The 12009-nt window shown below is 33.0% G+C and overlaps 1 protein-coding gene across 1 annotated transcript; it reads right to left on the reverse strand.

The window, feature by feature from the left end:
• Nucleotides 1-9930: 9930 nt before the first annotated feature.
• LOC100242760 (UPF0496 protein 4) lies at nt 9931-10944 on the reverse strand. The gene has a single exon (XM_002273149.2). It carries the CDS (start codon nt 10942-10944, stop codon nt 9931-9933), a length of 1014 nt encoding a protein of 337 aa, XP_002273185.1.
• Nucleotides 10945-12009: the final 1065 nt, after the last annotated feature.

Below are 12009 nucleotides of genomic sequence, written 5' to 3' on the forward strand. Positions count from 1 at the left end.
AGACAAATACTTACAACTTAATATTAACTAATCCTAATTTAACATAGAATTAAGGTTAGCACAATTATGTACATTTTATTTATAGTATAGATTTATTCATAAAATATTTTAGAAAATAAATGGTAAGTTCATTCAATATTTATTAATTTGAAATCAACAAAATATATATTTATAGGATAACTAATTAAAGGGACAAAAATCCATCAATATTGTAAAACTAACCCCTCACTTTTAATAGCCTCCAAAATGACCCAATCTGGACAAAAATACCCCTCAACTACATCAACTCCTTTTTCCCTCTCATTCTAATTTTATTTCCCTCATTTCACCTCTTTTTTATTCTTTCTTCCACTTTTTTTTTTCTTTTTCTTCTATTATTCCCGTTTTTCTCTTTTCAACACATTTCTTCAAGTTTCACACATAGTTTCTCTTCAAATTTCTTCAACTTGAAGCGCTTAAAGTTGTGGCTGGATAAATAGTGCATAAAGTTATGACTGGATAAACAGTGTACGTTTATTTATTTTCTTTCATGTTTTATTTGTTGAATATTTTCAAACATTTAATGAGATGTAGTAATTATTTAAATAAGTTTGAAATTGCTATAGTTTTCTTAATATCATTTACAGTCATGAAAAAAAGGGTTAAAAGAAGGAAACAATCAACTTAAAAAGTGTAGTGTGGAGAAACATTGTCCATATGGAAAAATCAAATAATGGTAAGTAATAAAACTTATGGAATTTTGTGATGGTTTTGGTATTGTTTGCGTATTTGTTCTTTATATAGATGTAAATATATGTGTTAATAGGGTTTTGATATAATATATAAAGTTATCTTTTTTTAGTTATATACCAAAACCTTACGGATATTAAGTTGAACTTGACGTAAGTTAAGATTATATATACTTATTTCACAGTAACATTATATTATTGTTATTTTATTTAATTATACTCCATTTGAGTTGAATCATTTGCAAATTACCCTTGACATTGAATGAATTACAACATAACCAATCTTTTAGTAAATAAATATATTTTTATTGTTTAAAATAGTTGAGAGTTACAATATCTGAATTTATTTAATAACTATATACATTGTATTTCTATAGCATTATTGGTATTATTTGAGGTAGTAAAGATGATTAATACTATTATTTATTTGTTTTTTATTAAAAAAATAAATGTGTGTAATGCAATAATATGTATTTAATAATGAATGAGTTTTTTAAAATTAATACCCACTTATTGACGGTAATGGTATGATGTAACTAAAAAAATATTCTAATATTGTATGTTGATGCCAGTAATTGAATTATTTGTTATTTAAGTGGTTGATGAAGTAGGAATAATGCTTTTATATGAAGGTGAATGGGTACAAGATGGAAATGCTTTCTATTTCGAAGGAAGTAAAGGTAAAGGCATTGAGGTCCCAAAAACTATATCATATAAAGAGTTATTAGGAGTTGTTCATCATATTCTAAAGCTAGATCCAATGAATTGTTTTCTTTCAATGAAGTATGTATTCAATGCCAACATACTCACAAGTCCTATACAACTAACTAATGATGGGGATGTGAAATTCTTTATTGGTTTAAATTGTACAAATGGTAAGTTGTCTGTTCCATTGTGCATCACAATTGAAAAGAGAATCGATAATCATAGTCAGAAATCAATTTGCAATTCTTATTTCAAATATCATGTCTTCTGAGATTGATAAGGAATTGAATGATGACTCAATGTTGATGCATAAAAGTACACACATTCATTGTGAATCAGTTGAAACTCTTACTGTTGATGGTGAAAATGGACCAAGATTTCAAAATGAGTCACTTGACGAGTATAAAGTTCATGATTGGAACATGAATGAGATTGCAATTAATAGGGAGGATTATATGACGGATATTAACCCTACTAATGATAAGCAAGTGACCCAAATTAGCTCATTTAGAATTGGTTCAGCTCAAAGTGTAGAAATCTTAACCATGATTAATACAAATGATGGTTTCATACATGACAATCCCACTACAATCAAAGGTGTAGCAAATGAATGACAAAACATGATGCAACAACCTATAGTTAGTGGAATTAGTGATGACCATCTAGAAGAGCACCAAATATACTCAAGTAAGAAAGAATTACAAAGGAAGTTGTATATGATGGCTCTCAAAAGGAAGTTTGAGTTCAAAACAACTAAATCCACTACTAAGTTATTGCTTGTTGAATGTTTTGATAAAGAATGCAAGTGGCGAGTTCGTGCTACCAAGTTGGGGATTTCTAATATGTTTCAAATAATGAAATACTATTCAACACACACTTTTCGGTTAGATATGATGTCTCGTGACAATCGACATGCAAGTAGTTGGTTGATTGGTGAGAGTATAAGAGAAACATATCAAGGGGTTGGTTGTGAATTTCGACCAAAAAACATTGTAGCAGACATTCAAATGCAGTATGACATTCAAATAAGTTATGATAAGGCGTGGAGAGCCAGAGAACTTGCTCTAGGTTCTATTAGGGGATCACCTGAGGAGTCTTATAACACTTTACCATCCTATTGCTATGTTTTAGAGAAAAAAAATTTTTGGTAACATTACTGATATAGTTATTGATTGTGATAATCAATTCAAATACTTTTTTATGTCGATTGGTGCATCTCTTGTTGGGTTTCACACATTAAAAAGGCCTATGGTTGCAGTTGATGAGACATTTTTGAAAGCAAAGTACTTAGGGACTTTATTTATTACAGGGTGTAAAGATGGCAACAATCAGATATACCCTTTAGCCTTTAGGATTGGTGATTCAGAAAATGATGCCTCATGGGAGTGGTTTTTACAAAAATTGCATGATGCAATTGGACACATTGATGATTTGTTTGTGATATCGTATCGACATGGTAGCATTGAGAAAGCAGTACATAAAGTATTTCCCCATGTGAGGCATGGTGTCTGAACTTATCACGTTGGATAAAATTTGAAGACAAAGTTCAAGAATCCTGCAATTAGTAAGTTATTCCATGGTGCTGCCCATGCTTATCATGTTTCAGAGTTTAATTTTATATTTAGGCAACTAGAGATGATTGACCCAAGAGCAACAAGATATTTGATGGATATAGGAGTTGATCGATGGGCACGTTCATATTCTACCAGAAAAAAGATATAATATCATGACGATAGGGATCGTTGAAAGCCTTAATACTGTGTTGAAAAATTCTAGAGATCTTCCAATTTGGTAATTGGTTGAAGAATTGAGAAACTTACTTCAAAAATGGTTTGTGACTCGTCAACAACAAGCAATGTCAATGTCAACTGAACTTACCATGTGGGCTTATAGAGAACTTCGTTCAAGGTATAATATGTTAGCAACATATCTAGTGGAACCTATCAACTCTAAGGAGTGTAATGTTAAATATGTTGGCCTTAGTGCTCAAGTGAATTTAGATACTCGGTCATGCACATGTCAACAATTTGATCTTGATCATATTCCATGTGCACATTCTATTGATGCTTGTAGATTTTACAACATTTCAATATGTTACACTTCGTGCTCCTAGTATTTTACTACTAAAGCATTGTTATTTTCATATTCAGAGTGTATTTATCCAACTGGAAATGAAACAGATTGGGTAATATTGATCACATTCGTAACAAAGTTGTGTTACCACCTAAAATGAGATGCTCAACAAGAAGACCTAGAAAAGTAAGAATCCTTATGGTGGAGAGGGTAAGCGGACATCTCATTGTAGTCGATGTGGTCAATATGGGCATAATCGAAAAACATGCAAACGACCAATCCCTTGATATCATGATAGCTTTGGCACTCTATGAACTTACATGGAATGAAAATTGTAATAGTGAGCTTTTTTTTTTTTTTTTTGGTACCCATGTGAACGGAAATGTAAGTTACTTTTTTGTATAAGGTGATAGGATAAGCACATAGATGAATACTGTAATAATGATCCCTTTTTTTTTTTTTGCATACCCATAGAAATGAAGATATTTGTTTCTTTTGTACATATATATTATGATGAGTTATGTTTAAAGTATGAATGAAAATTGCATGTTTATTCTCAAACTATGAACTCAACTATCCTCACGTTTATTGATAAGGAACTTGACAATAGTTAAGTTCAAGTTTTGTCTGAAAACTGTGGACTTAACTACCTTCAAGTTTGTACATAAAACAACTTGACAATAGTTAAGTTCGGGTTTTGTTTGAAGACTGTGGACTTAACTATCTTCAAGTTTGTACATAAAACAACTTGACAATAGTTGAGTTCAAGTTTTATTTGAAGACTATCAACTTAACTATCTTCAAGTTTGTACATAAAACAACTTAACAATAGTTAAGTTCAGGTTTTTTTTGAAGACTATGGACTTAACTAGCTTCAAGTTTGTTCATAAAACAACTTCACAATAGTTAAGTTCAAGATAAAATGGCAACTGTAGACATAACTTCCTATGAGTCTATACTATATCAACTTCAACTTGATACCTGTTAAGTCCAAATTAAATATGTTATTTTGGAATAGACTTCGACTTAATATTTTTCAAGTTTGTTCACAGTTAACTTGATAGTAGTTAAGTTCAGGTGTTCTATTAAGATTGTGGACTTAACTACCTTCAAGTTTGTACACAAAACAACTTGACAACATTTAAGTTTAGTTTAAAAGGTCAATTTTATACATAACTATCGAACTACATTCATCAAAATATCCAAGTATATCAAGCTGTCCAACTACATTTATCAAAATGTCTAACTACATATATCAAGCTATCCAATTACATATAACAAACCATCCAACTACATTATCAAAATGTGAAATATCAACATGAATTCATTACATAGGCAAGTATTTCATATAAAATAACTCTGCTGCCATTTTTTTCCCGAAACTAGTCCATTCGAGCACTTGTTAATGACTTCAATGGATGGTTGTGCATTAAGTATTCAACATATTTGATAATAAACATGTCACAATCACCACTACATGGTACACATATAATTAATGTTAGAGCTATTATTAAAGATTAAGTGTATAAGATATGAAAGTAAATTTAAGATCACTTACACATGTTCCTGTTGAGGAATATCTTGCAGTCTTTCAATTTCCCATTCCTAGTAGTTAACTTTTGTGTCACCATAAAACCTATAATATGCTATGGCATTCAATATATGTGGCAACAATTTGGCTAATGGTTTAATGGCAACTTGCAATCTTGCATTATTATTGATGCCCATCAATGAGTCATATACATATATAATCCTTCGACGAAGGTGGACAACTCCTAATACCCAATGACTAGCCCGAACATTGATGGGGACATGCACAATGTCAACATCAGTCCATTTGACATAATAAAGAGGTTGCGAACCATTAGCATAATCAATAAGAATGTCATTCTCTGGTAATTTGAATTGGTTCCATTTCTTGTCATACTTAATCCATCTTACTTGAGCATTTTGCTACATAGAATAAAGTTAACTTGCATAAATAAATAATCAAGATCATAAGATTCATTATTACAAAAAATTAAAAATGATAATTGAAATTCAAACTACACATACCCAAAACATAATATCCATTGTGGTAAGCTTTTGGGAAAACATATGAGGATTTTCTATTCGCCGCTTTCGGAAAAAGAAGAAGGCAACATCAATGTGCTAACAATTATAATAAAGTAAATTAGTTATATTATTTAGTTGTAAGTTGAACATAATAATAAATAAAAATAAAAACAAAATGCAACATTTACAAATCGTGTCAGCAAGCCATGAACCATGATTAGACAGTGATTGAAACCATTTTTTATCTATATGCATGTAGTCAATGTCAATTGTGGACCTTTGACATCAAAGTATAAAAAAACATTAGTAATTCTATAACTTGTGAAGAACACAAATTTACAAGTATGGATGTATACAACTCACCCTTGGTCATCACTCATCCATTTTCGAAAGGACTCTAATGCTTCTTCAGAGGTTGGACGCAAAGGATCAAATAAAGTTAATGGTTCCTCATTTCTTTTCTTAGTTTCTTTCTCTTGGTGGGATCTGTAAAAGGGTGTTGCAAGATACAAGATTTTTTAATCTCACATCTTCGCTTAAAAATGGTAGAAGATAAATGGTGAGGTATGACATATACTGAAAACTCGTCTGACATAGTTGGGGTACCAAACAACTTGGCAATATCAATAACCGAATCATCATTAGAGTAATCATCTTTCAACTCTTTAGTCATGTGTTTTTCTACAAGCTGAAGGTTTCTAGAAGCTTCCACGCCAATGTTCACATCCATGGGAATGTCATTCTTCTCCACTTCATCATCTATTACATCCTAAAAAATTCTAGTTTGGAAATCAAAGCCCATATTGTCATTTTCCTTTGTACTAGATTTTGTGAATTTAGTGTCATGCATAACATGTTCCTCATTCGAACTCTTAACCTAAAATTGCATACACCACCAATAATAATAAATATGAGAAAACACAAATGTCAAAACATTGAAGTATTAGAAAATATAAACATAGTAAACATGTCACTAACTTCTAATAAAAGTTGTTTCAATTCATCCATCTTCAAGTTGAGTCATTCAATTTCTTTCTTTAGATGACTGAAATTTAACTTTGAGTTTTGTTTGAATTTCACAAACTCCATCCATAATTTCTGCACATATTGCACATAAATGAAATATATATATATATATGACAAGTTTGTTCACTTTGAAATAACACACTTGTTAAATTTAGGTTTTTCATGATCCCTACAGACTTAACTTCCTATAAGTTTATTTATAATGAACTTAACACTAGTTAAGGTCAGGTTCCACATGTTAATTATGGAGTGAACATCTTGTATTAAATAAAGTACAAAAAAAAAACATGCATGCATTATTTATGATGGCTAAGTTTAGGTTAAGTTACCTCTATTGATGGGGCAACTATATCATTTTTTGTTTCTTCTGCCATTGCAATAGTAGCAGCAACAACATATGTAGCAGTGTCAGATGAGTTTTTTTCATGCCTTAAGTCATCCTTCTTGGCATCTTGTGAGGCCTTTGATTGGTGCAACATTTCTGCTGAAACTCCTTGTTTATCTACATGCTTGCAATAGTCTTGTTGTTGCTCCTCTAAAGTGGGTGTTAGGAGCGAATGAAAAGTTAACTACAAAATCCAAATCAAATATAATTATTAATAAACAATAATACAATAATATTTACAATTGCATTCTTAAAATTTAAAGGTAAAGAATTACTTACATTAGGCTCTAGAAAGACCTTTTCATACCTTAGTAGAACTTGGAGCACTAGTTGCACTCCAATTTAATATTCGAGGATAGCTCTTAGATACATGAGTGACATATTTCAATCCAATAAGTGGAATAGCCTCGTATGCCCAAACCTAGAAGGTATATGGAAATCCAACAAGACTATATGCTTCAACTGCAACTTCTCCCTTTGCTTTCTTCTTATCTTGGTATTTGGATACCCGGTTCTCCAAAGCTCTTTGCAAACCAAATAGTGTTCTCTCATAACAAATCCCCCCCATGGATACTTGTTAAAAGCCTTCAAATTATCAACCAAAGCAACCCATTCCATATCTATTAAAATTTTTCCTTATTTCCCAAATAAAACATGCTCTAAAAAAATACAAAAGTGTCAACTTTATCACTTCTTCATCTTTAGATTCTTTTTTATTTATTTATTTATTTTTTACCTCTCCTAAAGAAAGAAAACTTTCTCCAACTCATCATTACGCACCTTGTTTTCTCCTTTAAAGTATGTGTCCCTTATTCGTAATGATTTTTTGTCACATTTTGGAATATGACCAAAACTTAAGTCTGTAATCAATGCAAACTCTTCTTTACTAAATCTTAAGCCCTTTGACTTTAATAAAATCAATATTTTATTGTCTTTTTTGGTTTCATATTGACGTAACAACAATTGATGAACAATTTGGGCTGAAAATCTAAGTTCGGGAAGGAGTAAAAAATGACCAAAACATGATTTTCTAAACATCTCCAATTGTGGTTCAGTCAATTTCTTCTTAATATTTTGAATGGCTACCAAGTGAGACAAACATGCAATTTTTCCAGGAAAGTACTCTTTAGGTATTTTAGATCAATCTACAAGATAATAACAAATAGTAAAAATATCAATATAATTTGAGTAAAATTATATTACCAAACTTATCCAACTATGTTAAATCCATCATTTCGCATTACTTCTTAACATAGACTTTATTTTCATATTATTTAAGGATGTCATGTCAAATGCTAATATTCTAAAGATATTATTTTACTAATGCAATTGAAGCTACTATATTTTACTAAGTTGCAGACAAAAAAAATGCAAACATTATTCTAATGTTTATTGAAATTTGAAACAAAACCAAACCATTTTGAAATTGGAACCTATTGACAATGAACTTGATAAATGTTAAGTTCAATTTTTTCTTAACATATATATTTAAATTAAAACTCTAAATATTTGGATAAAATAATTTCATAAAAATTATATTCAAATACGTTATAAATTCATAACAAATAACTTCATTACACAAAATTTCAAAACCTTTTGATTGTGAACTTGATAGTAGTTTAGTTTTTTCTAATCATTCAAATATTGCTTTAAACCTTGGACTATAACCTCACTGAGAAAATTTTCAACTTCAATTCCATAAAAGTTTTATTCAATTAGAATATCAATTCATGAAAAATAAATTCATTAAAAAGAGGATCATCGATTAAAAGGGTTAAAATTAAAAACCAAAATTTCAAGTAGAAAATTAATGTTTACTGAATCAGTTGATTTCTTCTCATTTTCTGATGACGATGACGAGGTTTCAAAACCTTGATTTGTTTCACTTCCCTTTTTTCCCAAAATTTTATACCTCTTCCGTTTCACATTTTTCATCAGCGAATTTTCTTCTTCCACCATTTTCATAAATTGAATCAACACACAATATCAGAAAGATGAAAAATAGGGTTTGATTTAAAAAAAATAAAAGGAACCAAAATAAGACACTTAGGTTTCTTCTCATTTCATAGATGAAGGTTCATATATATAGTTTGAAAAACTGAAATCAAAGAAAAAATAGTGAAACTTACTTTCTATTTTTTCCTTGTGTTGTGTTGTCTTTTTGTTCTCTTGCAATGAACGGAAAAGTCCTTCATGGTTTCTTTCTTGCAGGTTAACAAATAGAACAAACAAATGGGTTTGCAAGGTAATAAAGGGACGCAACACGGGGGAAATTGGAGTTGGAGAGAAAATGGGCTAAAGAGATAGATTAGGGGTATTTGTCGAGTTGAGTCATTTTTAGACTTAAATAATTAGGGGGTTAGTTTTACAATATGGACCGAATTTTTTCCCTTTTAATCTGTTAATCCCTATATTTACTAACTTGGCGCCGCTTGAGTTGCCATGTTAGAGTTGATATCATTGTCTTTACATCGAGGGATCATCGCCCGCCTGTTACTCAACCCACCAACCATTTTCCTTAATTTCCTAGAAGCAACTTCGCACGTGTACCAAACGACGCTTCAAACAAACCTCTGTTTGTTGTTCCATCACTTTCATTTTTAGTCCCTCCTTCAACCCCGCTGCTCTGCACCTGGTTTGTGCTGCACTATATTTGAAGATATTTTAATTTTAGGTTTTCCTTTTTCTGAATATCTAATAGATTTTTCAACAGAATTAGAATCTTTTAAAATTTCCCAGGCTCAAGAAACTTTAGAATATGATATTTGTGGGATATGATTTCCAAAACTAAACAAAATTCTTTAAATCCTTTGGGTAAAATAACATCCGGTAATTGATATCTTTGAAAATATGGTTTATTCACATAAAACGCACACAAAAAATATGGTAATTGAAATCTTTGAATTAGCATTTTTGTTGATAAATTCTCTTTGATTCAGAGAAATATACAAATTTACATCACTTTGGCTGCTGCTTTTTTGGTTTCCCTCCGTTTCCGCCAACTCTGTAACTATCCAACATGTCATTCCTAGCGCCCAAAACCGTATGAAACATCCCATTCACGCCGTTATGTAATCCGTCCAAACCCTCCGAAAAAGTTTTTGTTGCCGTTGCCAGCTCCTTAACGGCGTCCTTCAACCGCTCCTTTTTGTCCTTTTCCGGATCTCCTCTCGCCACGTCATCAACGGCGTCACACACTGTCCGTATCCTCGTCTCCACGCCGTTGAGCTCTCCAATCTTTGACCCCTTGATCTTTTCAGAGATCGTCGTCTGGAGTTCGGCGAAGGAGTCAGCCCATGCGAACTCGGCCGGAATTTGGATGGCAACGAGATCTGGAAGTCCGTACAGAGAGAAGACCACAACTCCGGCGAAGAACACCGTCATCGCCCCGACGGTGTAGACCGTCCGGCGGACGAGTCTCTCCACGCTGGAGATCTTGCCACGCGGCGCATTTCCAAGCCCTCGCGCGAGATCGTGGATCAAAACCTTGACATCGTTCTCGAATCTCCGTTTCGTGAACCCTCGGGGACAGTTCGCCCAATCCGCTAGGGAATCCCTAGCTTTCTTGAGCTTCTCCGGGGCCGGACCCTCGCCGGAGAAGTCGAGCAAGTGAATAACAAAATTGATCAACAAACGGCGTTGGCGAAGGCGTTCGATCTCTGACGAAATCGAATTACAAACGTCTAAAAGCTTCACGCTATCATCCAAGAAGCAGGCGAGGGAGTCATCGGACGCAGACGGCTTCAGATTGGAGATCAGGCTTCGCACCTCCGCATGAATGGTGGAGAGGAAATCGACAGCGAGGGAGAGCCAAGAGAGGGTAAGAGAAGGCGGATTTAGAGCTTTAAGGCGGCGGATGAGGGCATCGTCGAAGGAGCAAGAAAGGAGTTCAAAGTTGTTGGGAAGAGAGCAATTTCTTGACCCGGAAAACGGTGAAAAAGCAGAGAAGCGTGAGACGCCCACCTGAAACATACTGAAGTTTATAACAGGAAAGAACCGGCCGGCGGACCAAGTCGAAAATAGAATTGAGCGTTGGCTGCTGCAGTCGTATGATATATATATAGAGAGAGAGAAGAAGGGGGCTTCCAAGTGGGCGAGCGAGGGCAGTCACGATGAGGCTCGGAAGTTACAAAATCACCCCCATGACATGAAGCTGAAAAAGTAAAGGGCATTATTGGTAATTCGAAAAAAGAACGGACACACGGGAGGATGGTGGAAAGGACCGGGCCGTATGAAAAATAGGATAAGAGTGTAGAGGGGGAAAAGACGATGGGATTGCTGAATGGTGGGTGACGTTAGTTTGTTGGAATATTTTTTTTTTCTTTTTTTAATAAAGAATATTGAACTTTCATTTTATTCGCCAGGCCCTTCCTCGGGTGCGTGGACTGTTGTTGCATGCGGATACGGCGTTCGTGTTTCAGACCTTTTTGACAACCTGAAAGCCTTTTCTTTTGGGTGGCAGCTGGCAAGGACAAGTGGATTGGCGGCGTGTTTAGAGGGCTGACAACCTTTGCGCTTTTCAACTGATCATGTTTCAACAGCCCTCTATACTCATTCATACTATGTATTTCCATCTCCATCCGTCTAGAGTTGTTATACTTTAGAACATTTCAAAATTAATTTCATTATGCTGGAGGAGATTAAAAATTTTTGACTTTTGCAAATATAGTACCTGCAAATTTACCATATAAAAATTCTTGTCATATTCCTTCTCATAATTTCTAAATCACACAAATAAAACAAAATAATAAAATTTACAAGTGAAAGAACAAACTGATATATATATATAAAAGAGTAAATTGAAGACTTTGGCATGCATCATGTAGTCAAAGTCAAATTACATTCAAAATTTCCTTTAATGAAGCAACAATAAAATTTGATTCCCTCTAGCTGTGGAAAGACACTGTTGGCTTCCCATAAATGACCTAAAGGCATCTTTCATAAAAAATTTAATAAAAATTAAGTTTTCCTCTTAACACTATAAATTTTCCAAATATCTTTAAAAATTAATTTTGAGGTGGGAAATCTTTTTTGATA

This window comes from Vitis vinifera, chromosome 1, assembly GCF_030704535.1.
Source record: "Vitis vinifera cultivar Pinot Noir 40024 chromosome 1, ASM3070453v1".
Taxonomy (NCBI): Eukaryota; Viridiplantae; Streptophyta; class Magnoliopsida; order Vitales; family Vitaceae; genus Vitis; species Vitis vinifera.

Bases quoted from the DNA above. Each gene is read 5' to 3' on its own strand.
- LOC100242760 (XM_002273149.2), bottom strand. From the start codon at position 10,944: ATGTTTCAGGTGGGCGTCTCACGCTTCTCTGCTTTTTCACCGTTTTCC.